The 25,799-nt window shown below is 54.3% G+C and overlaps 1 protein-coding gene across 2 annotated transcripts in view; it reads left to right on the top strand.

The window, feature by feature from the left end:
• CACNA2D2 (calcium voltage-gated channel auxiliary subunit alpha2delta 2) overlaps positions 1-25,799 on the top strand; it is a 133,542-nt gene that overhangs the window by 103,808 nt on the left and 3,935 nt on the right. For both annotated transcript variants that reach the window (XM_081302085.1, XM_081302084.1), the window contains exons 5-23: positions 6,903-6,947; positions 10,430-10,571; positions 13,673-13,804; positions 13,979-14,036; positions 14,733-14,783; positions 14,904-15,003; positions 15,116-15,274; positions 15,509-15,616; positions 15,714-15,792; positions 16,383-16,432; positions 16,606-16,695; positions 16,898-16,969; positions 17,178-17,252; positions 18,285-18,359; positions 18,439-18,510; positions 18,588-18,659; positions 18,767-18,828; positions 19,625-19,701; positions 24,062-24,122. In XM_081302085.1, coding sequence (XP_081158211.1) covers positions 6,903-6,947; positions 10,430-10,571; positions 13,673-13,804; positions 13,979-14,036; positions 14,733-14,783; positions 14,904-15,003; positions 15,116-15,274; positions 15,509-15,616; positions 15,714-15,792; positions 16,383-16,432; positions 16,606-16,695; positions 16,898-16,969; positions 17,178-17,252; positions 18,285-18,359; positions 18,439-18,510; positions 18,588-18,659; positions 18,767-18,828; positions 19,625-19,701; positions 24,062-24,122 — 1,580 coding nt within the window. The remainder of the gene's footprint in view (positions 1-6,902; positions 6,948-10,429; positions 10,572-13,672; positions 13,805-13,978; positions 14,037-14,732; positions 14,784-14,903; positions 15,004-15,115; positions 15,275-15,508; positions 15,617-15,713; positions 15,793-16,382; positions 16,433-16,605; positions 16,696-16,897; positions 16,970-17,177; positions 17,253-18,284; positions 18,360-18,438; positions 18,511-18,587; positions 18,660-18,766; positions 18,829-19,624; positions 19,702-24,061; positions 24,123-25,799) is intronic.

Here is a 25,799-nt window from a genome sequence, read left to right as displayed (position 1 = left end):
CTCCAAAGTGACCCTCCCAAAAAATGGTGCCCCAATTCTTGGAAATCCCCTGAGTCAAAGAGATCTCTTGACTTCAGGACTCATCAGAGACTTAAATGCAGTTAAGTAACATGGAAAAGATGCTGAGAGAAGGTGGTATGTGTAACTCCTTCCCCACCCTGAACAGCAGCCTTCCTCCCAAAAGGTCCTTAGGCTGGGCCCAGGAGACCAAGCTGTCAGTCACAAAAGCTTCTCCTTCCACCATGAGAGCTCTAAAGGGGCTCAGATTCATTGGAGTGGAATGAGAGGCATCGGGAGCAGAGGGCCCAGGGTGTGGGAGGGGGAAGGGCAACCTTGGCAACCAATTTGTGACTGGGCCTGGACGCACCTGTCCCCTTTCCTGTCAGGTCAATGTCAGGATTCCCACCTCAGTTCCATGGATGATAGAACACCCTCAGGGACCAGACCAGTTGGCAGGGCTCCTTACGTCTAGGCTGTGTCTCCTGGTTGTCTCCTTGCTAAACACAGGGAAGGGCAGGGTGGGGTGGTCTGCCCCGGGAACCAAGAACCAGTAAGGAGGATAGGATGGGCCAAGCACATTCAGGTCAGGCCCATCTGCCCCAGGGATAAGGTCATGCTATTATCCCTACTTACCAAATGAAAAACTGGGCACAGAGTGGTTAGACCTACCTGAGGTTACCTGTTGGTAGCAGAGATTCATAGTTGGCTATCAGGTACCAGGGGGCTCATACCTATGATCTAGGCTTCTAAACCTATTGCTTGTTCCCCATCCTCCCAGGCCACCCTGAGCCTGCCCTGCCTTGCCCACCCAGTAACTTTCTTCCTTTCCTGCCTGGTGGGTGCTGAGTGCTGCCCTTAGAGTTCACATGGGGTTGGACACAACAGAGGATCAAGGGTGGGGATCAAACCCAAGGCCTCATGCATGCTAGGCAAGCACTCTACCCCTGAGCTACACCCCCTAGTCCCAGGTGACTTTTTAAGATGAACAAACAAATAAGCTAGTGACTACCTGAACCAGTCCCCCTCCCCAGGAGTCTGAGGACTGACCCTCCTCTCCCTCCCCATCACTCAGCCCCTTGATCAGAAATGTGCATGGCAGCAGCCGTTGGGTCTCACTCACCACTCAGACCAAGCTGTCACCCCTAGATAACCCCTGTGTGACACCTCTACCTGCAAGACCCAGCCCTGAGCCTGTATTCAAGGGCCAAGGATCTGGCAGCTCCTGCCTCCCTTACCAGCTTTGCTACCCGTTCCCCTCGTCCTGTGTCCCACCACACCAAACACTACACTCCAAGCCCCTTCCTGGTCCTGGGCCTTTGCTGATCTTTGCCTAGAAGGCCCTCCATTCCTCCTGGAGGCCCAGCTTATCTGTCCCTTCCTTGTAAAGCTGCTTTCTCTCCCCAGCCCATCAGCCACTCTGTCCTCTATGCATCTAGGACCTTCTGCTCCTGCTCAGCCCCTCCTTTGTTTCCAACCATCAGATTCTTCCCCTCCTTCACAGACAGACTTGTGGATCAGGCACAGGAGTTAGGGAATAAGGGAATGAAAAGACCTGCCCTCTGCCCAACTTTCTCTACTTCCAAGTCCTAAATGGGGACAAAGAGGTTGCCATGGCTCCAAACACATTTTCTCTTTTCAATTCTGCAGAAAACCCAAAATTTCCTTAAGTTGTTCTGCCAGATCCTTGGCCCCTAAATTTCAGCCACTCCCTGAGGCAAGAACAGCTTATTCCAGGCCAGTGTGAACACACAAGAGGCCTATCAAGAAGGAAGGCCGGGGCTTAGGGACACCCAAGAGGTGCTGAGAGATGCTATTCAAAGACCCACTTTCACAGCAATGGCTTCATTGTCCCCATTTGTCCAAGAACTGGCTCACATTGGTATTATCAGCTCAGCCATAGCAAATGAAGTGGTCACCGAGCTAGAGGTGCCATGTCGATGATGGCATGGATGCATCTTTTGCCATACCCACCCTTTGCCCCTGGTTGCTTCTGTCCTGAGATGAGGCAAGAGTGGGCTCTGGATGGCCCCTCTCTCCCCAGCTTTACCAGAGGTGCCACAGCTCTAGGTATGACCACAGGCAGCACTGACCACAAGGCCAGCAGGCCCTTGTTTGCCTGATGCTGCCCACCCTCCTCCCACAGTCCATCAGTGTGCCTGCCAGCCTGTCCCTCCAACAGCCAGAGATGCTCAGGTAGGGGGTTCTAGTCATGCCTTCCTTACTGGCTTCAGGGTCACTGCTCTTCCCAGGAAGCCCTGCAGCTGCCATGCCTGCCAGGCTGTAAGGCATTAGTGCTAATGTAGGCCCATTAGCCAATAGTCTGACCAGCGGGGCCCAGACTGCCAAGGAGCGCTGGCAGCGGAGCTACAGGCAGAAGCTGCCCACCCCAGGGGGTGCATGGACTGAGGCTGGAGAAGGTGTGGTGTTCTGTTCCTTACAGGCAAGCCATATCTACTCCTGAAACTACATCTTCTCCAATGACCTTCAGGAGGTGACAAAGAGCCATGTTCCTCCCTTGCACTCGGGAGAGACACCTGGCCTGAGCCATATTTCCACTTCAAGAACAGACCCTTTCCCCAAGCCAGGCCTTCTCAAGGATGCTCTTATCCTTACTGCAAAAGGCAAGACCTAGCCCCCCTCTTTCCAGCCCAAGCCTTAGGATTGGCCTCCACTTCCCACAGTCCTCCCCCATTTGAAGCCTCCAGAGATGGTACCAAATTCAGTACCCAGACTAGGGTCTCACTAGGCTCACCTGTCTGTCCCACTCACAGTTCCTCTAGGGCAGGAGCAGTTGAACCTGACTCAGTGCCATCCACTACCTGCCCATGCTGCCTGTGTCCCCCACCAGGTGTTCCACTGACACTGACGAGGAATGGTTTTCTTATCTCTGAGATGAGGAGGATATGCCGTTTGGGGCAGAAGGAATGCTCTGCTTATGGAGCCAGCCTGGAATTCACTGTACAATTCACTCCACACTCAGGAGAGTGGCCTTCCCTGTGTCAATAGCACATAGCAGGACTACGTGCAGACCTCTGAGGAGCAGATAATAATGGTATAATACATCAGCCTACACACAACCCCACTGACTCCAGTCAGAGACTTAGGGGACACTGGAGTCTTCAGGATCAGAGCTGAGAGGAGATCAAGAGGACAATGTCAGAACATAAAAATGCTCTATACCCCTTCCTAGTCCCAGGCCATGACCCCACATATAACTGGTCATGTAGAGGCAGAGAAACTGTAGCCACAGCCCTGGCCAGGCCAGACCCTTGGACAGTAGGGAAACTGTGGCCCTGATTAGCAAGCAGCACATCCCATGGCCCCTCAGACAGGCAGCAGGTGCTCTAGTACCCATAACATTTAGGGCAGATGAAGATAGGCCACCTGCTGGACTATGCCTGGTGCCAGTGCCACATTATGCCAGCAGTGTGTGCCACTTAACCTCCCCCACTCCAGAAGAGAGCCAGTCCAGGGTATGAGTGGGGAAGGAGGAGGGCCCACTGGCCCCATGGCCTCAGTGCCAACATCAGAACCTACAATGAAACCGTGCTCTGGGAGTCAAATGAAAAGAACAGCCCTGCCCTAGGGGGTCTAATGTGGTCGATACAGCCCTGCCTGAGGGCATCATGGTAAAGATGGCTCTGCCTGAGGAATCTAGATGGAGGGCTGTGATGGCAGGGCCAGGCCAGAAGAGTCAACTGGATAGGACAGGTGGCCTCTCCAGCCTGGGGTTCTGACCTACCATAGGGCCCACTGCCTGCCTCCCTGCCAAGCTAGCGACAGACGGCTCTCTCAGAAAACAGTCCTCTTGGCTGGACTGAGCTGGCAGTTAGCCAGGGCAGGAAGACCAAGTGTCCTCACTGGGGCAGCTGGGTGGAAGGCCTAGGCCCTGCACTGAAGGCTGGTAGGCAGGCAGCAGTCATGTCTGGCCAACCTCAGCAGCCACCTTCCAGAGCACCAAACCCAATGACAATTGCTATTCCGCACTTGTCCCAGGCTTTCTTCCTCGCCCTGTGTCCCAGCTGCCAACATTCCTGGTGCCTGCTTGGGCTCAGCTCCTGCTCAGGAGCAGATGTGTCATATACTCACATGTACCCATACCTGTCATCTATGTACACAGGTTCATGTTGGGGAATGAAGTGTGTCACCTGGAAGGGGGGTGATTCCCCCGCTCCTTGCCTAGTTTGAGCAGAATGACCCCTAAAAATATCAGGTAACAGATGGGTGTAAGCAGTGTGGACCTCAGATATTAAGGATATCTGTTTCACTCCATCCAGGGGTCTTTATACACTCAGCCCATCCTGTGGGCTGTGGAGTAGCACAAGGGGGCCTCTGTGGGTAGGGTCAGCCCTGCCCCCTGGACAGCTCTGCAGTTCCTGGTCTTCTTTGTACCCTCAGAGGAAGCATCATCATCCTGACTTAGAAATGGGAAATGGAGACCTTATAGAAGCTATATGATTTAACCAGGCACCTCATAGGTGAGATGGGGTGACTCTTGAGAGTCCTCATGGGGCTACTAGCACAAGCTTACTGGCTGGGACCTGGCTTTACCTTAGTCTTTATTCACTGCTCAGAGCTCACATGTGTCCCACTCAGAATTTGAACCCAGGACCCTGTGCCAAGGACCCTGCCCTCATTCATTAAATAGCACTTCTTCCTTGTTGTGAAATCTAGAAAGGGAGTCACTAATGTGGCCATTCAGGTTCTGTACAGACCAAGGCAGATGGAGTCTTTCCCCGGGCCCCTCCTGCCACACCCTCAGCTCCTATCACATCAAGCGTAGTAGTCACAGCTATGTTTACAGTGCATTTTCATGCGTGACCTTGCCTGCCATGTTCTTGTCTGCCAAGGAAGGGCCATGGCCCAATGCTCATCAAAGCAGGAGCGACGGGAGGAGTCCTCCCCATATGCATCCAAGCCTTGGGCAGGGAGAGCATACAGATCTCTGAGCCTCATCTATAGTATATGGGGGGCTGGGACTTTAATATGATGTTACCCCTTTGTCCTGATGCCGCTAACACCTGATCTGCTGAGACCATGACGCAGCAGGACAAATCGAGAAACAGAGGCACTGCAGCAGCTAGAGAAGTGGCCCGAGTGAGTGCCTGGGCAATCAGGGGTGATCTAGTCACAGCCTGAGAGAGCTCAGAGTTACCATCCCCTGCTGGTGCCCTTTCCTGTCCTTGCAAAAGGTTTGCCTAAAAAGTTGGTGAGTGAAGCTCTAGGTTGTAATCTGCAGTCCTCCCACCGCGCCCGCCTGTTTTCATTATGAAGGGAAAGAGCATCAGAGCCGTGTTTATAACCCCCTTTTAGATAACAAATCACATTTTCTTTTCGCCTGCGAGTGTGTTGAATTGATATTTTTTTCCCCTCAGTTTAATGGGTTTGTGTGTTCAGGAATGATCTTCATCAACCGAAACTCCTTATTGTGTTTGATGTAATGTCAGCTTTCATTATGTGCTTCGGTCGGAGCCCAGCACAGGGAAGGCCAGGCACCCTGGAGCCAGGGCCCTGCCCCACCCCCACCCAGCCCATCTGGGCTTGTCTTCCTGAATGGGTAGGTGGTCAGGATGAGCAAGGTTGAAGATGAGAGGCTAGGTTATAGCCAGGGTCCAAAGCCTTCCTTTTCCCTGCCTAAGAATTATATGTATGTTCAGGTCAAAGGGCTGCTATGAGAAAGTGCCAGATGAAACAGACACCTCAGACTCTGGACCCTCTCAAGTCGCCTTTGGTCTTACACACTTGGGAGGTTGTAGTCGTACCTCAGCATGGTGCCAGGCATGCAATCACTATTCCAGAGTGCTTGGACTGAGCCAACATATCCAGCCAGTGGCTTGTACCCCCAGAGCCCCTGGTGGGAGAGATAACCTGGGACTGTTCCCCCAAACATTCCCCAGCACTAGCCACAGATTCAGCACCAAGGGCAGTCACCAAGACCAAGGCCTCCCCTGGAAGCAGGAGGAGACTGAAGTTCAGAGAGGAAATGGTCCAACCCTGGGGTCACACAGCAACTGGGTCCCAGCCAGGTCTTGGGCACAGGTCTCCATATGTGGTGCTACTTTACTGATGGCCCTTGGGAGCAGTTACCACTCCCATTTGCATGTCACAAAGAAACGGGCTGGGACTTCCAGGACCATGTTGGAGGCTTTTTTTTTTTTTTTTAATAAAACGGGACTGAGGAACGCCTGGGGAAGGTGACTTGGACAGTAGCCCTACCCTTAGAGCCCACCAGGGTAGAGTGGGGAGGCCCCTCCTGAGCAGGTGGCACTTGCTGACACCAGGCTAACCTTCTGGCGGCCTCTGTCAGCTGCGCTTGGTCCTGATTAAAGATCATTAAACATGAAATTAGCCCGTTTGTGTTACGGGTCCCCGGGGTGGCCGGTGATTATGACGTGCAGATGGCCAAGAACCCAGGCGGTAGGCAGGCAGGCACGGGCCAGGACAGGCGGGCAGCTCGGGCCAGTGAGGGCCGGGAGGCAGGAGTACAGGCCGGGCTTTGTTTTCTCCCACTCCTGTTGTGTAAACCCCCTTACATTTCACAACAAATCACAGATAATTAATAAGTACATGCCTGTAATGAGCAGGCTTTTTAATAGAAGAAATTGGAAGATGCAGCGTCAAGTCATTATTTTGCTTTTGCCCAGGCTCGGCTCTGTTCTCCCATCTTCCTCACTCCCAGTCCCGCCTCAGTCAGCGTCTCCACCACAAGAGGGGGGTCTGACCCTTCCTCCCAGCAGGGGAGTGTAGGGGGCGGCCCCTGGGACTGTCTCATCTGGCCTTGGGAGGGCTAATCTGGGTGCGGGGAGGGGATGGCTCCTGACCCAGGCCTCAGGCCTGGGGGTCCTGGCTGTATCTCACAAGCCCCTGAGCCGCGAGTGCTGAGGCCTCTCTCCCCTCACCAGGAGGAAGACATCATGTACTATGACGCCAAGGCCGATGCTGAGCTGGTGAGTGCCCCACCATGCTGTTGGAGGGGTGGTGGGCTGCCAGCACCACACCCCCTCTTCTGGGACTCTGTGGTGTCAGATGTAAAATGGGTGTTAAGATTCATCACTAAGCATTCTGAGCTCATCCCTGCAGAGTTGTGGTGACACAGGCCCCCACTCCCTGTCTCTCACAACTCCAAGGCTATGTCTCTGTGGCCACTAATGAGCTGGGCTCCACTGCACAGTGTGGAGCAGGCTGCTCCCCCCACACACCCCAGGCAAGGAGGGAGGTACTTGGACCTCCCTGTACAAGGCAGCTTACATCCTGGCACAGAGAGGGGCTCTCTGAATATGACAAGAATTGCCTGGAGAGGGAGCAATGGGGAGGGTTTCCTGGAAGTGGACAGGTAGGGGCAGGCTTCAAATCAGTACAGGCCCCTCCCACACCTGGCCCTAGGATCGTGCTTACTTAGCCCTGAGCTCAGTCTTACTCCAGCTGCAGAGGCAACTCAGTTCAAGTGCCCTCCCTTCTGATGAGGCTCTGCTCAACTACAGTCACTCCCCTCAGAAGTGTGGCACTAGGACTGAGCCACGCTGCCCTTCTGCCTCCATGTTTCTCACTGGCTCAAGTCGGCTTGGGCTGCCCTGTGGGGTACTGAGGTCCCCATCACCAGAGGATTCAGTGAAAGATGTATGGCCATTGGGTGGAGGTGGTTACAGAGAAGACAGGAGTGTCTTGAGGATACAGACACTTGGAGTAGATAGACAGTGTGTGATGAACTTGTCAAGGCCCAAGTCCCTCTGACTGACTTCAAGGCAAAGTGGTAGGACATGACTATCCCCTCTGTAAACAGAGGTGTCATAGTAGTTCAGTCTCCCAGGACCCACCTGTGTTTAGGGTGCACAAGACCCAAGATGCAGTCTTCCTCTCCCAGGCCTGGGGGCCTAGGGCCTTTCCTGGGGTAAACAGGCAGTCTCCCAAGACACCAGGAGGTGGGAAGGCTGGAAAGGGTCCCTGCAGGGGGATCACAGTGCCAGGCTAGCCTGGGGAGCCTTAAGGAGGGCAGGGGCCTAGAAGGAGGGGGTGGGCTCAAGCAGGTGTGCTTCCCCTTGGCTGAGCTCCGTGGCTCCTGGAGAAGTTGCTAAAATTAAAGCTAGAATCTGAAATTCAAATGAAGAGCGAACCTTTAATTAGACCCTGAATCTAATTCCTTACCCCCCTCGGCAGCGGGCTGTAATTTTAGCAATCAGTGCATTAAATATAAACCAGGAGACTGCAGTTGCCCACCACACAAAGCCCCTGGGCTCACGGGTGGTACTGAGGGGCTCCTTGGTCAGCCTATTACCCGGTCCCCTGCCAGGACACTCTTCACTCCCTGCTCCCAACTGCATCAGGGACCCCAACCCCTGGTTCTAAATCACTGATTCTCTTCCCCCAGCCCCTTGGACACCTGCTGGGGGCTAGAGACTGCCTCAATGAGGGAGACTTAGTCTAGGCAGGGCTGGGCTAGAGTCAGCCAGGACAAAAGCCCTGCCTGGCCCCTGTATAAATAACAGCACGCACACATTTCCCGACTCCCCTGCTTGTTGTGTTGTTTTGTTTTTTTAATCTTTGCCAGAGGTACAGTTAGAGATCTTTCTAGACCATTTACTTTTAAATTACCAGCCAGAAGGTGGGGGTGGGGGAAAGAGAAGGAAGGAAAAAGTTCGCCAGCTGATAGCTTATCAGAACAGAATCCAAATGTCACATTAGTTGGGAAAGTTGGGAGATTAAATTTTCCAGCGCCCTTCATCTGCTGCTGACATTTCGGGGGCTTTCTTCTCCCGCGCCTCCCCCTCCTCCGAGCAGAGCCTGAGTGGTGCATGCCTCACAGGCCGCCAGCTCCCTGCTATGGCCTTGGTGCTCAGCGGCTGCCTGCCCTGGCTTTATCCAGCACCCAAGGGCTTCTGAGGGAACCCGCACTGGGTGGGCAGAGCGTGGCACACTGGGTGAGAAGCATGGAAGGGCATCATACAGCCTGGATTTTGGCTGTACAAAATCCACCCTGCAGAGATGAAATGGGTGTTTGCTGTGGGCCTGTCGGAGCCACGTCCCCACGGGGTACAGAGAACATCTGGGTAGGTGGAAAGGCAGGGTCATCCTTTCCCCAGAAGACACTGCCTGGGCAGATGCCTAAAGACAGAACACAAAGAGAGGGACATGCCCAGGACACAATGAGCAGCAGGGGCAGCAGCCTATGAGACATATGGGGGAGTTGATATGAGCTGAGACTGAGCCAAGGCTAGTCATAGGAGTCTTGGGGGACAGAAAAGGAGTGTGTGGAGGATTCCTCTGCCTGGGCTTCCTCCTATCAGGGCATGAAGCCCCAGCTCTGCTCTCTTCCCTGCCTTAGTCTCCATCTCTCCCTTGCCTCCCCATCTGGCTTTTCCCTCTCTTCCCCTGCACTCTCTACCATCTTCCCTCCCTGCTCACACACCTGCACCCAAGCTCTGCCCCCACCCCTTGACTGTGGCATCCACACTATAGTCGCAGATCCACTCCTGCCAGCCTATGGTGGTGGGCGGGGGTACACAGCGCATGCCCAGACTGCCTGGCCGAGAGATGCTGTAATTGGCACCTGTCAGGCGGCTGCAGCTCATTTTAGAAAATCAACAGGGGCCCTTACAATCCTACTGCTAGCAGGCATGGCAGACCTTCCCTCTGGCAGTTCCCCACCCTGTTCTTCCCAGGTCTGTCCCCCAGCTATCTCCTAGAGATGCCCTGCTGCAGAGGATGGTATCCCTGTCCCAGATGGTGCTAAGGCCCTCTCCATGGTGCCAAAGGAATTCCATGCAGGAGATGGATGGAACCCAGTGGAGAGTATGGAGGCACAGAGCTCTTAGGATATGCTGCCAAGGCCTCCCTGTGATTGCACAAGGCACATCCTAATTTTTTGTTTGGGGGGCAGTACCGGTGACTGAACCCAAGGGCACTCTACCACTGAGCTGCAACCCCAGCCCTTTATATTTTTTTATTTTGAGACAGTCTCACTAAGTTGCTTAGGGCCTCACTAAGTTGCCGAGGCTGGCTTTAAACATGCGATCCTCCTACCTCAGCCTCCTGAACCACTGGGATTCCAAGTGTGTGCCACCACATCCGGCTTCAAGGCACATCTTTGTAAGCAGAATTCTGGGTCCTGTTCCTTCTAACTGGCACCGTTATCTGACTCCTTCACTGATAATTGGTTTTCAAAGATGTTTGGTTTTGATTTTAGAATTTAGTTTTGGCAGTGGGTAGGGTGGGCAGGGACAGGTGGGAGTCTGTCACAAGCCTTCTGGGTAAGGGGTCATCCATCTGTCCTGCTGTCTTTCCATCTCTCTTTCTCTTTGTCTCTGCAATAGCTTCTATGCTTGAGATGCCCCTGTCTCCTGCACTCTGGTCCTCCCTACCTACCCCTGCCTGCAGGCCTGTCCAACCTACTCACCATTTTCCAATTCTCACAATTCTGGGGGACTTTCTGCAGGATGATCCTGAGAGTGAGGATGTGGAGAGGGGGTCCAAGACCAGCACCCTAAGACTGGACTTCATCGAGGACCCAAACTTCAAGAACAAGGTCAACTATTCATACACAGCTGTGCAGATCCCCACGGACATCTACAAAGGCTGTGAGTGTGCAGAGTGATTGGGACGGCCCTCACTGCCTGTCATGGGTGCAAGGCCTACAACTCATGCCCCTGGAGACAGAAGGCCAGTACCATCAACCTCCATCCCCTACAGCCAAGGTCACACATGTTCACCTCTGAAACTCCCTGACATGCAGGCATCCAGCTGCTCATAGTCAGAGCCTCATGCTAACCCTCAGCAGGTTACAAAACTGAGTTTCGCATTCCTGTGCATGCATGGTCTCCAGCTCATATGAACATGAAAACATACACACACACACACACACACACACACACACACACAGTCCAACACATGCTGGTGTGAGTCCCTCAAAACAGCTCCTTGCCACTCTCTCACAATCCCTGGTCTCATTAGAAGTAACCGAGAAGGGCTGGGGCTGGGGCTCAGTGGTGAAGCATTTGCCAGGCATGTGTGAGGCCCTGGGTTCGATCCTCAGCACCACATAAAAATAAATAAATAAAGATATTGGGTCCATCTACAACTAAAAAAAAATACATTTTTTTAAAAGTAACTGAGAATCTACCACATATCAGATGGACATAGGGGCTAAGGGACAGCCCTCACTGACAGACACCAACCCTGTTATACCACCCTGATCCTTAGAAAAGCAAAGGGGTAGAAAGATGGTTTCCAGGACAGAGTAGTCAGGGGCAGATGTGGGCAAGGGGAATTAGGAAGAGAGTGGTGAGACTCCAAGCCCCAGGGAGAGGACAGCTTTTCACAATGGAAAAACCGTGTGCTATAACTGGAAGGGGTTGAGTTAGATATGAGGAGGAACTTCCTAAAGCTCTTGAGAGGAGGCCAGGAGTAGAACACTGGATGGGGATCTCCAGCAGCAGAATTTAAGGCCCTAGAGACTCTTGGGTCTGCTACAGTCCTATGGCACCTATGGGGTAGCCCCAGAATCCAAGGGGCCCACTGAGCTAGGGATCTTAAAGCAAAGGTCCCAGAGCTCCTGCATGGCTCTAGAGAATTCCCCAGAGTCCTCAGGGAGAGCCCCCTCCACCCTCGGGGTCAGCTAGGCCTTTTTGGCAGCCTCAAGGGGAGTGGAGAAGGATGCTCCCCCACCCACCCCAAAGTCTGCCCAGAGGCCACCTGCCTGAGCCAGTCGAGAGGCACTATCACAGGCAGGCACGCTAATTAAAACAGGAGCCACACCACCCTCCCCAGTCACCCCTCACTACCCACACAAATTACATTTTATATGTTTTTTATTTACTGTGTCACTTTTAATTAAATCTGTAATCGCCTGCCTGAGGGGGCATGGTCCCCATTTTCCAACTCAGCATGATCTGAAAGTGTGTGCACATGGGTGTGGGTGTGGGTGCAGGAGGTGGAGTAGCAGGCCCTTTGTGGGATGGGGCCATTTGCATCGGTGTGTCACTCAATGAATGCATGTGTGTAGATGTGATCACAGGTACCTGCAGGGACAGCCCGCCCAGAGCAATGTCTTCTCTTGGCTTTTGACCTGAGTCAGGGACACCACAACCAGAGGGGCTTCACGCCTCTCAACTGGGAAGATTGAGGTCCAGTGAGGGGTGGGTGTCCCTGCAGGCAGATTCCCAGGGCAGCCAAAGCTGTGTTTTCCTTTAAAGAGAAAAAAGTAAAAATTGTTCAATTCACTAAGTTTCTAAATCAGGAACAGGACCATAACATAGTGTTCAATAGGCAGAGCCAACATTAGAAATGGGTTTTGTTTTCACATTATGGTCAGTTAAGGGGAACCACGGGGACGGAGAAGGGAGTGAGAGCAGCGGAGGAAGAGTTTAGGGAGCAGACAGGACACAGCAGAGCCCCCACGCAGGGGGAGCAGAGGGAGCGCAGGGGTGGGCAGAGCCTTGAGCAATTGTAAATCACGCCTCCATCTGCTCTGGAAAGAGCAGAGCCTTCTCTGTTTCTCACTTGTGGTGGGTCTTTGATGGGGAGCCCAGTGTGTGTGTTGGGGGTGATGTTGGCAGGGCTTGACCTGGAAAGAAGGGAAATGGAGGAAATTGAAGAGAAGCAGTATTGGTTCTTGGGGGAGGGGTAAGGCATATAGGCAGCAACAGGTGTCCCGCTCCTGTTTTTTCTGAGTGTCCAGGGATAGGTACACATGAGAACATATTCACATGGGGCAGATTTAGGGCTGCCCTGGTTGAGAGGTGGGAGGCCAGTAGTCTTGAGAGGAGCCTTGCTCTGTGAGGGTGTGGATGGGTAGGTATGGCCAGGGGATCATGCATGTGCAACTACAAAGGTTGGGAATGGAGGGTGGGGGGAACTATTGGTAGGGGATCTGAGAACAGGACCCACTGGTGGCCTTCTGTAGGTGCCCAGGGGTATGTAGGCGTAAGCAAGCACATATGCCCCTGTGCTCACGGCAGCAGTCAGGTTGCTAGGCAGGTGGATTTAAGAGTAAGGGGTGGGGGGTCACACACCTGGTTGAAAGCACATAAGTTACATGCAGGTGTACCTGCTGGGGGTGCAGGCTTTGTGTGTGTGTGCATGTACGCCCACGTGCGTGCACACAAGCACACATACATGCCTATGTCAGAGCAGGATCTTGGCACTGCCTCTGCCTCCAACAGCCCCCACCTCTGCCCCTGCCTGCTCCTGGCCCCAGTTGATTAATCATGGAGCTGAGTGGCTTCCAGCTTATCAGGTAGCTTAATAGCTGAATAATTCCAGCCCCATCAGCAGGCCCTTAATTGCTTTCTTGTGGCTGTGGCCTGGAGTGCATGCTGAGTGGGTGAGCTCCCCTGGGACCAGCCACAAGTTCCAGGCAGCAATGCTCCATCGGGGGCCCAGCTCACAGTTCCATGCCACCTGAACGGCCCTTCTCCAAGAGCCACCAGCCACCGCTGCCCTGCCTGCTTGTGTGGGGCCCAGGTGAGGGGTAGGCTGGGCTATTCCTTGACAGCTTGGACTGAGTGAAGACCAGGAAGTCTTCCTGGGGGAGATAGTACAGCCCCAGCTGGGCTCTGGGAAATGAGGGAGAGTCTGGACAGGCAAGAGAGTAGGGGGGGCTTGGGCATGAGCGTCACGGTGGTGGGTTCAGCAAGAACAGCCTAGAGCTCCCCACCCCAGCCTCCTGCTTCACCCCCAGCCACCGTCATCCTCAATGAACTCAACTGGACAGAGGCCCTGGAGAACGTGTTCATTGAGAACCGCAGGCAAGACCCCACACTACTGTGGCAGGTCTTTGGCAGTGCCACAGGAGTCACCCGCTACTATCCAGGTAGGTGCCAGCCATTTCCCCTGTCCACCCAGTACCCTACCTTGCTCCATCCTGAAGTGCATGGGATAGGATGGTCAACCAGTGGGCTACAGTGACCCAGTCATTCCCACAAGGCCTGTCTGTCTGGATTGGACCCTTCCCTGCCTGTCCCCCTCACCTTCTCTCCTCCCACAGCTACCCCATGGCGAGCCCCCAAGAAGATTGACCTGTATGACGTCCGAAGGAGACCCTGGTAAGCAAGTAGACAGGAGCTGGGCAGGACACTCCTTTAGCTCCCCACCTCTCCTGCCTCCCCTCCCTCCCAATATCCAGGCCTTCGAGCAGGGCGCAGCCAGCTCTATCCAATTTTCATTTCACACATCGTTGCCACTGGAAAATGGATCCTATCACCCAGGCAGGCCTCCCAGCTGCCTCTGCTCCCCTCCCCTCTCCCCCCGCCATCTACCACCCAGTACCCCCACCCCCTCAGGACTGAGAGATCAGCCCAGTGGGGGTGTTCCCATGGATAGATATGGCCTCTGTGGGGTTGGCAGCCCCTGCCCTGCTCATTCCAGCTCTAAACACCCTACCGTATGACTTTTCTTCCCTCTTCCATCCCATACACAACTAGACTGTGCCCTTAGGGTCTCCACCTAGGGCAGAGGCTACAACAAACTCTGAAGCCAGGGAGCTCCTCCTGCCTACTCTGTGGATCACCAACGCCCTGCCGCCACCCCTTGGGGTTGTTTACTTGCTGAGGGACCAGATCACTCATGTCCCTGGCAGACAGTGTCTGCTTTATTAAACATAGTCTCCCCAGTGCCCTGACCCTGTCTAGCTTATGCAGTGGATGCTCAGTAGAAACATGTGAATCAGTATGTGGGTAAAGGAAGGAAAGACCTACAAGGTCCCAGCAGGGCTGGTCCTAATTGAGGCTTCTCCTGGACAGGTATATCCAGGGGGCCTCGTCACCCAAGGACATGGTCATCATCGTGGATGTGTGAGTGAACAATGCTGGCAGGCAGGGTTGGAGCTGGAGTCTGCTGCCTGGGAACCTCATGGGGGTAGGGTAGGAGAACATCTGGGGTCCCTCAACATGGCCCCTGCCCGACCTCTCCAGGAGTGGCAGCGTGAGTGGCCTGACCCTGAAGCTGATGAAGACATCCGTCTGTGAGATGCTAGACACACTCTCTGACGATGACTATGTGAATGTGGCCTCAGTGAGTACCAAGACAGTAGGCAACCAGGGAGCTGGTCATCCCTACCTGTCCCATGCAACAGCTGCCTGCCCTGGCCAGCCTGAGGCCACTCACCACCCCATTGTCCCTGCAGTTCAACGAGAAGGCGCAGCCTGTGTCTTGCTTCACACACCTGGTGCAGGCCAATGTGCGGAACAAAAAGGTGTTCAAGGAAGCTGTACAGGGCATGGTGGCCAAGGGCACCACAGGCTACAAGGCCGGCTTTGAGTATGCCTTTGATCAGCTGCAGAATGTGAGCCCCATGGGTGGGCAAATGGGAGGCTGGGGGCGGACGAGGGCCCAGGCTTGGTGACACGGGGAAATCAAAATGGATGGCCTTGTTAGTGCCAAACAGGCAGCTTGGACAGATAGCACCATCTGCTGTGGGAAGGAAGGCCAAAGGGCCAGGCCCACCATGGGGAGGGAGACCTTGCCCCTGGACTGGAGAGGGGCTGAGAGCCACCTGACTCCACTCACCCCTGCCCAGTCCAATATCACTCGGGCCAACTGCAATAAGATGATCATGATGTTCACGGATGGCGGTGAGGACCGCGTGCAAGACGTCTTTGAAAAGTACAATTGGCCCAATCGGACGGTAAGACTCAGCCCAGGTGGGGGTTGCCCTGATCTTGGCCCAGAACGGGGGAGGGCTATACTCCAGAGGTCACAGTAGTAACTTCAAGACCCCACAGGTACGTGTGTTTACCTTCTCTGTGGGGCAGCATAACTATGATGTCACACCACTACAGTGGATGGCCTGCACCAACAAAGGTATCTTATCCAATGTCACGGCCAGAAGGCCTGCCTACTATGTCCTGCTGCCAGCTGTCCATCCATGTGTCTGTCCTTTCACTGTCTGTCTATCTTCCCATACGTGTGGCTGTCCACTGCTCTGCCTGTCCAGTGAGCTGTCTAACTTGTCCATCTGATCAAACATCTTTCTGCCCATCTGGTTGTTTGTCCATTGTACATCTGTCTTCTAGCTGGTTTGCTCCTGCATCTGTTTTCTGTCTATCTCTACACTTGGGCCTGGTTGCTAAGTGGCCCCTGAAGATTACAGCTGTCTTAGACTGGGGAACTTCAGGCTCCTTTTTTCACCTATCTCTGCCCCAATCCCCACCCCTGCTGTGCTTCCTTAGGCCTCTATTATACTCACTCCCCTTCCCTAGCATTGATCCCAGGGACAGGGCAGCAGAAGGGAGTACAAAGAGATAAATGAGTCTTGGGTAAGTCATACCAAAGAGAGAAGGAGTCTGAGGGGCAAATCAGGTCTGCAGACCTACCCCAGGGGGCAGAACCCCCTGTGCTGTGGATCCCCACAGTGTCAGCCAGGTCCATCTCTGCCTCCCCTCCCTTCACAGGTTACTATTTTGAGATCCCTTCCATCGGAGCCATCCGTATCAACACGCAGGTGAGGCTGTGAGGGAGGCCATTCCTCCCAGCCCCTGGCTTCCCTGCTGTCTCTCTGTGCAGCAAGCTGAGAGCGCCCCCTGGTGATGACTGGGGCACATACCAAAGCAGGGGGAGACCAAAGAGGGAGTTAATTGGGAGGAACACTGGTGACCTCTGCCACCCCCTCCCCAGGAATATCTAGACGTGTTGGGCAGGCCTATGGTGCTGGCAGGCAAGGAGGCCAAGCAGGTGCAGTGGACCAACGTATATGAGGATGCACTGGTAAGGCCTCTGATCAAGGAAGGGACCTGGCAGCCTTCCCCAAGGATCTGCCCAGGGATCATGACCCTTAAAGTCCACTTAATGGGGGTTAACAAAGCAGAGGAGAAAGATTGATGGCCTGCGCCTGAGCCCCTGCTCTGAATACTTGGGCTCAGGGCAGGACTGGTCACAGGAGACCCCCATCCTCCTCCTTTCCCTTCAGGGACTAGGGTTGGTGGTAACAGGGACACTCCCTGTTTTCAACCTGACGCAAGATGGCCCTGGGGAAAAGAAGGTGAGGTTCCCACTGAAAGAGGATTGGGCATGCCTGGGGAGGGAATAGCATGGCCCTAACAGGCGTGGGAAGGAAGGAGGGATAGGGCAGTCCAGCAAAGTGGATGGGGCAGCTGCCTATGAAAGCATCTGGAAGCTTTGGGTGTGGGGCAGAGAGGTTCCCCCTTGGAACTAAGCCCCTTACAGATTCTCCATGCCTCTGCTTCTAGAACCAGCTAATCCTGGGTGTGATGGGCATCGATGTGGCTCTGAATGACATCAAGAGGCTGACTCCCAACTACACAGTGAGTGCCTACCTGTCCATCCACCCTACTCTGCCTCCCACATGAATACAAGCCAGGTTCAGCAGAGCAGACTCACAGAATCATAGCATGTCTATGGAAACCTTTGAGCTGAGGAAATGAGGGGTGGGCTTCCTGAGGAGGTGACCTCTGAGTGGAGTCAGCAAACTTTCTGTAAAGAGCCAGGCTGTGAATGTTTTAGACTCTGTTGGCCTAAATACCCATTTCATACTCTACTGTTGTATTGTGAAAGCAGCCAGATAAAACAAACACATAGGTATAGCTATGTTCTTATATGGTTTTGTTTGTGGATACCAATTTATGAATTTCAGATCATCTTCACATTTCATGAACTAGTATTTTTCCTTTGATTTTTTTCAACCATTTAAAAACATACAAGTGTTTCTTAGCTTACAGCCATGTAGTATCAGGTAACAGGTCAGACTCAGCCCATGCACAGAAATGGGCAGTGTGGTTGGCCCAGGGCCTGTTGAAGAGAAGGGAGGAGGTACCTGTTTGGCCCTGAGGCGCTGTGGTCAGGCACTGTGGCATGGACCTTCAGGTTCAATGAGAAAACTGTATCAGAGTTAAAGGCTGGGTCCCCAGTCCCTCTTATTCCTACTTCCCTTCCACCTGGAGAAGAAGCCCCAGGACTATAGGATCCTCAAGAATCTTCCCCTTGCCCTGTGTTCTACTGAACTGGGGACAATGCACAGATCAGAGGCAGCAGTAGGCAGGCAAGAGCAATACAAGAGTAGCAGCTTTGTGAGCCCTGTGGAGGCAGAGAGGTCAGGCTAGCTGACAGCTCCATGGAGACTACAGGACGTAGGATGGCAAGGGCTGGTGCATGAGGGGCACCTAGCCCCAGGCATAGCTTGAGAGGCAGGCTTATGGCCATGTGGCAGGTGGGGGCCCTTGGCCCATGGCAGGCAAACAGCAGCCCTCGGCAGGGTAGAAGGCAGAATGGGGAAGAGCTCCAGAGCCCAATCTCTGCCTAGCCCTTTGGAACCACAGTTCCCCAATCTGCACCTCCAGCTTGGAGCCAACGGCTATGTGTTCGCCATTGACCTGAACGGCTACGTGTTGCTGCACCCCAATCTCAAGCCTCAGGTGAGCCAGGTGGATGGCCTGGAGGGAGAGTAACCTTCCAAGATGGGGACTCCCAATTGCCTGTCCTGCCTCCCCACAGACTACTAACTTCCGGGAGCCTGTAACTCTAGACTTCCTGGATGCAGAGCTGGAGGATGAGAATAAGGAGGAGGTAAAATGAAGACAGGGAGGAGGGATGGGGAGGCCTGCCCAAAGAGCAGAGGAGGGTCACAGCTCTGGCCCTTCCAGATCCGTCGGAGCATGATCGATGGCAACAAGGGCCACAAGCAGATTAGAACCTTGGTCAAGTCTCTGGATGAGGTGAGAAGGCAGGGGAGGGGGGACAGGGGGTCAGAATGGGTACCCTTCCTACCCCGCATCTACTCTAGCCTGCTAACCCAAGTACCTGATGTGGCCTCCTCTCCCAGAGGTACATAGATGAAGTGATCCGGAACTACACCTGGGTGCCTATAAGGAGCACCAACTACAGGTGAGTAGGCCAGGACTGGACAGGCAGAAGTATGGGGTGACCCAGAGTCTGAGCCCCACTGTCCCCTCCTAGTCTATCCTCCACTCTAGTCTATTGTAACTATTATCCCAGTGAGGAACCAGCAGCCAGGGCTCCTTACTACTCACCCTGGGATACTAGATCCCCCAATCCTTGGAGGGGTTTCCTGAGGAACAACCCAGAGGTTCTGGGAGTCCAGAAAAGAGAATAGGACAGTGCATCCTCTTGTCACACCTGCCTGGAGGGCATCCCTGGGTGTCCACACTCAGAGTATCATCTCTGCACGTTCACTGCCTCCTCTAAGCCAACATCGAAGCCTCAGAGCAGGTCCCCTTTAGGTCAGGCATGGTTGACATAGGTTGTCCTCTGAATGAGTGCATGTGCCACACAACTGGTCCATTCTAAAATACCAGGGGCATCTTCATATCCCAGGCCCAGCCCATGACTGCCCCTTGCCACACCTGTGCAGCCTTGCCATTTGCTGAGTCTAAGATAGTGTCAGGGACTGCAGCCCCCACTCCTTGGGGATAGCAGCTCCCACCCCTGATGCTAGGATGCTAGGGGAGTCTACTGGGGGTAAGGATTTGCTTTGGGTCTGGTTATTCTCCATCCTCCAGGAGGGTTGGGGATATGGATGTCCAGTGTTTCCAAGGCAGGGGAAGAGGGGCTCCCTGGGCTTGGGCCTCTCTGTCCAGCTCCAAAGCCATGGGGAGGGGGTGCCAGAATGGCCCACCTCTTCCCAGCAGTGACCTGCACTCCCCCTTCCCCACCTCCCCAGCCTGGGGCTGGTGCTCCCACCCTACAGCACCTTCTACCTCCAAGCCAACCTCAGCGACCAGATCCTGCAGGTCAAGTGTAAGTGGCCCGGCCCCTGCCTGCGCCCTGCACCCCTGCCTCTGTCCCTGCACCCTGGCCGGCCCCAGGCAGCATAGCCAGCCATGCTTGCTGGCAAGGCATCCCCTCCTGCCCATTCTGCCCAGCCTCTGGCACCCACAGGCTGGGGCCCCGCCTCCAGCCTTCAAAAGTCTGTGGAAATCTGCATGCTCGCCTTTTCTCAGATTTGGTTCCAGACCATTCTCTCATGGTTTCCGTTGAGGTTTCTGTTTTTGGTTTCTCCTACTCCGTGTCTCCCTTTCATAGCCTGCCTGCCCTGAAAACCCTTGGGGGCTGCATTCTTGGAAGACACCCCCATCCCCTCTCCTCTTTCCCTGCTCCCAGCTCAGTTTTCTACCTCCTGTGGTGCCACCTCCAGGTCTCTCACTCTGTCCCCCATTCCCCATCCTCACTCAGGTCCCACTGTCCCTCAGTCTCCTCTCAATCCTCTTCATCTTCATCTTCTGCCATTCTCACTCTGATCTCCCTGCACCCCAACTTCCTTTTCTCTCCCTCCCTCCTTCTCTCATTCCCCATTTCTTTTTCCTTCCCTCTTCCCCTCCCCTGCTCCTCCACCTCCTCTGTCACCCTCCCTTTCTAACCTCTCCCTTCTGTTTTCTTCATCCATTTCTCTCACTTCCCGCCACCCATCTCTATAGCACCCCTACCTTCTTGAGTACACTCCCTTCAGTCTCTCTCCCTCTGTCTTACACCCTCTACCCTGCTCCTTCCCTTCCCCAATCCTGGCCTGCTCCCTCCTCCTCCCACTCTTCCTTTCCTCTCTCCTTCAGCCCAGCTTCCCCTCTCCTCCCAGTTTCTCTCCCCCTCTTCCTCTCTTCCTTCTCTCTTCTCTCTTCTCTCTCCCTCTCCTCCCTCCTCTCCCAGTCCTCTGCCTGTGGCTCCTCCCTGCATGCCCTGCTTACCCTGGGCCTCTCAGAGAGGCATGGGTTTCAGGCTTGGCCCCGCCTGCCCACCACCCGAGGTCACTGGGAGGGAGGCTGGGGCTCCGGCCCCACCGGGCGCCCCCCACCTGCCTGGCCGACTGGGGCTCATCTCCATTGAGTTTTCTTGCTCTCTCTTTCTCTCTCATGTCGTTTTTTTGCAAGAAGTTTCCTTTCGGTATGATGATGAGACACAATATTTTCATTCAAACAGCCATTGAATAAAATATTGTTTGTGCCCCTCCCCTTCCCCTCCCCCTTTTCGTTTGTTTTTGTGTTTGTGTTTTTGTTTTCCTCGCTTTCTCTCTTGGTGGACTGTCCCAGTGCCAATCAGCAAACTGAAGGGCAAGTATATTCAGAACCAGTGCACCCTCCTCTCCCCACCCCACCCCCTCACACCCCTGCTTGCCCCCCTCCCTGCCCAGGACCAGCCACACCCCTGCCCTTCAGGGTTCCCCTCCCAGCATCCCCTTGGTTCCTCAGTTCTTGCCTTTCCTCTGATCCCTAAACCCCTTTTAGAGCCAGTGGCCCCTTCCCTGGGCCTGCCTGCAGGATGTTCTCCAATGTTCTGAGGGTCAGGTCCCTTCCGTACGTAGTCCTTGCTCCCTATGGGAAGGCCTCTGCCTCCCCCCACCATCTCTCCAAGACAACTCAACAGTGGGGACAGGGCTGGATGCCTCTCTGCCACCTCCCACCCAGCAGGGCGGGGAGTTTGAGATGCAGGTAAAGTCCTCCCTGCTTACTGAGAAAGCTTATGTGAGGCTACCAGAAAGGATCAGCCCCACAAGGCTCCCTCTAGGACAGACAGCTCTCCCTCCTCTGATCTCTGCCAGTGGATCCAAAAGCTGGCAGCCCTCTGAGAAGGGAGACAGAAGGGCTCTGAGCCTCATCCCCTTGCCCTGGGAAAGGGGGACACACAGGGTAGGCAGCTGGGCCATCTGAAGAACAAGGCTCACACACCATCTTGGGGACTGGCCTTGGTGCTGAAGTTCCCCTGACCAGCCACACCCACTGCCCCGCCCTACCACCACCAGGCTGTGCTGAGGCCCTTTGACCCAGGCCTACCCTGGGGTAGTCACTGCTCCTGGGGAGGAGCAGCAGGTATGGAAAAGGTGTTCTCCTTGGGGAATAAAGGCAAATTCAGACTGGAAACCCTGGCCAGGCACAGAATGGGATCTGTCTGGACGCCAAGGCCAGCAAAGGAGCTTAGAGAAAATCAGGCCAAGGGTGAAGAAAAAGATTGTGGCACTCCAAAGTGCCCAAGCCAGAGAGTCTTAGAAAAGTGGGTGGTGACTTCCCAGACCCTGGCAGAGAACCGCAGGAGTAAGAGGACAACACAAGGTCTCTGCCACTGGTGCAAAAAGAGCTGCCCTCGGGCTGGGGATGTGGCTCAAGCGGTAGCGCGCTCGCCTGGCATGCGTGCGGCCCGGGTTCGATCTTCAGCACCACATACCAACAAAGATGTTGTGTCCGCCGAGAAATGGAAAATAAATATTAAAAAATTCTCTCTCTCTCTCGTTTTTTTTTTAAGAGAGAGTGAGAGAGAGAGAGAGAGAGGGAATTTTTAATATTTATTTTTGGGGCTGGGGATGTGGCTCAAGCGGTAGCGCGCTCGCCTGGCATGCGTGCGGCCCGGGTTCGATCCTCAGCACCACATACCAACAAAGATGTTGTGTCCACCGAGAACTAAAAAATAAAAATTCTCTCTCTCTCTCTCTCTCTCTCCCCTCTCTCACTCTCTCTTTAAAAAAAAAAAAGAGCTGCCCTCTCAGGGAATGCTTAGCAGATGCAACATGGAGAGCCACAGGGGATTCCCCCTAACCTGGAAGCAGGAGTCTCCAGTCACCCTAGGGCCCCTGACCAGCCTTGTTCAGCAAAGGGAATACAGCCACCCGCAATGGCCTGCGGGGGAGGTGGGGGCATACCCTACTCCCACTGGCTTGAGTTGTCTTTTTCTCCTTGTCTCCCACAACCCACTCAGTGACCCTAGAACTGTAGGGCCCTAGTAACCATGAGAACCATAGCATAGTATCCCTAGTATCCCTCCCTGCTCCTTCTCCCTCCTTTTTCTTTCTCCTCCTCCCCTCCCCCACCCTTTCCCCTTCGGCTTGTGTCCTGCCTCACAGTCCTATCAGAAAGGAACAGTCCAACCAGTGACTGCCCAGCTCCCTCTAAGCACCCCAAGCCTCCCCTGCCCAGAACCTTGCAGTGCATCGTGGGAGTATTTGGGAACAGGGAAAATCCCTCTTCTGTACAAATAAAGCCCTGGGGACAAAATAGTTTGTGATGTGGGTGAAGATAGGATAGGAAACTGCCAGAGTGAGACAGGCCAAGAGCAAAGGGACCCCTCCCAGATGTTGGCCTTCAGGGCAGCCAGTCCAGCTAGGCAGGAGAGACCTGAGGCCTTGTGGCCTCATCTTCAGGTTCACTCACAAACCCATACAAAGACACACACACATACACATACACACACATGCACAGCTCATGAGACCTGGGCAATAGCCCAACTGATGGACCCCTCTTCAGGCATCCCCAGCATTCCTCCCTGGCTCCTCTGAGCCCAGACATGCCTAGGAAAGGAGGAGACCTAGCCCTTCTTCTCTACCTGCCCCCACATGCCCCCAGCCCAGTAAAGTGAATGTTAAGTTTCTATCAGCACCCCTAACCCCTCACAGGGTGCAGAACAATCCCTACACCTTGAGGGTCTCCCTTCATGCAGTATCCTGTCCCAGAAAGAACCCCCCAGACCCCCACGATGCACTGCAGTCTATCCCCAGCTACCCACACTGTCTCTGGTTGGACTGTCTGTGCCCGTGAGAAACCCCCTCGGTTTGGCCATGTTGATGCCTGACACAACAAAAGACCTACCAAAACGCAAACAGCTGTGGTTAAGAAAGAGAGATAAAAATCCGCAGCCAAAAGCCAATTCCCTTCCTCAAAGTCTCTTTGGAGGCGAAGGAAGCTCAGCATGCGGTTTTTTCCATTATGGATGTGATAAGAGTGAGACTGGCGCCTCCCCCAGACCATGCATATATATAGCAGTGTGTGTATATATATGTGTGTGTGTGTGTCCGTGTATATGTGCTATACAGCAGTATGGAAGCATATACAGCCACGCCAAGGGACTCACTGCCGACAGAGGACCAGGCCCGGGCAACATATTGGCTATAACTGCCCTCTCCTGCGATGCTGTAGTCTCCACAAGCCCTCCACTCCTCCCCACCCGCCCATCCCCTCTCTCTGGCTCAAACCTGAACGTGGAAGTGGCGGGTTCCCTCTTTGCTGGTGTCTCCCCCTCCCTCAAGCTGCCCTCTCCCCAGCCCCCAGCCCAATCAGCTCTGAGCCCCCTGGCCTTCCGCCTCCCCAGCCCCCGCCAGATAACCCCCCCGTTTCTGTTGCAGATTTTGAGTTCCTGCTCCCCAGCAGCTTTGAGTCTGAAGGACATGTTTTCATTGCTCCCAGGTAGCTTGCGTGTGGCCTTGCTGAGGTGTGCTCCCCACCCCAACTGCCCCGGCCCTGCCTCCCGCACTGCTGCCTGGAGCTGTGTGTGTCTGTGTCCTGTGCAATGTCACCCCCAGCCCCCTGTACATAGCCCGGTATGTGTGGCTGTATGCATACCCAGGCCATGTAGCCGCACCAGGCAGCAGTGGCCAGTGCACAGTCCATCTCCCACCAGGCCTGAGGCAGGAGGCCTCTGGACTCTCTGCTGACCTTCCCTGCCCTCCCAGGCCACCAGGAAGGAGCCACTTCAGTCTTGGGCTGGCTGTCTGCAGCACACCCCTTCACCGGGCAGCTGCTGCTCTGGTTTGTGGTATCCTGCCCATGCCCCCACCTGCACCCCATTGTTGTCCTGTGTTGGTCAGTGTTTGTGTGGGTCTGGGGCTGAGCCAGACAGAGCCCCTGTCAGTAGTGCCAGGTCCAGGTGTGGTGGCTCACTGAGGGGTGAGGAGGAGTGGGAGGGAGGGGAGGGGCTTTGAGGAGTTGCTCTGGCAAGTGAGGTATCAGGGCAAGACCAGGTCCAGGCTAGACCATCTCTGAAATGCACACTCAGCATACACATGTGGGTCCTCTTGCCCACACCCTCTGCCCTTTGGCCCACATCTGAGGACCTACCCCCTTCCCCAAGTGCTCAAGAGCTCTCTTGTGACCAAATGAGGGAAGATGTGTGCAGCAAACAGACGCAAGGGCACTCTCAGGCACCACACAGGGACTCTGGACACTCCTAAGCTCCATTGTGTATGCACGTGCGTGCATGCACCCACAATTCTGTGACTCTCTCTGTAGATGTGTGTTTGTATCGTGAGTCATCGTATATATGTATAAGAGTCCGAGTATAAGTGTGGGGTGGGCTGTGTGCATTAGTGATAGTGGGAATGTGTGGAAAGGACTATGTGACTCACATGAACCTGAGGAAGCTCTCTGAGGGACGGGATCATGTTTGTCTTTGTCACCTCTGTATCTTTGGCTCTGGAGAGCTCAATCAATGAATGTCAGGTGAGTGAATGAAATGTGGATGTGCATATCATGTCTACCGTGTATCCTGAGCACAGCTGTGAAGGCATCATTTTGGGTGTGTCAGGTGTGGCCTCCAGGCACAGAGGCACAGGGTGTACACCACACAAAGGCCCTGAGTGAGTGGGAGCTGAGACCCAGTCCCAGGTGCCCTCACTAAGCTATAGGCCCCAGCACGACCTGGGGAAATGGCACATTTCTTAAATCCCCACAAAGTTGCTGTCATATAGCCTAGTGGTAACAGGAGTGTGAATGAAGGATTGGGCAGGATTGATGGCCTCAGGGTAGAGGTACAGCTTGCTAGAAAGCAAAGCTTCAAGCAGGCCCTGCAATACCCCAACAGCCCTCATGTTTTCTGGACCCAGAGCCTGAGCCCAGCACGTGCCTTGAGGAGGTAAGGGATTTGGCCTCCATGGGAAGAGTATTCCAGGCAAAGGGAAAAGCCAGTTTGAGGACCTACATATTCTCACTGATTTCCTGACACCTCTGCAGAATGATAAGAAAAAGTGAGTCTCAGGGACCCTGAATATGTGCCCAAAGGCGCACAGCCAGGAAGGGGCAGGATGAGGCACCAAATACCAGACTCTGGCGGACAAAGGCCAGTTCTGGTACTTGGTGCCACATATG

The sequence above is a fragment of the Spermophilus citellus genome, assembly GCF_964194105.1.
Source record: "Spermophilus citellus genome assembly, chromosome: 7".
NCBI classification, from domain to species: Eukaryota; Metazoa; Chordata; class Mammalia; order Rodentia; family Sciuridae; genus Spermophilus; species Spermophilus citellus.
The sequence above is the reverse complement of the archived record's forward strand: the minus strand, read 5'-3'. Positions and strand labels throughout refer to the sequence as shown.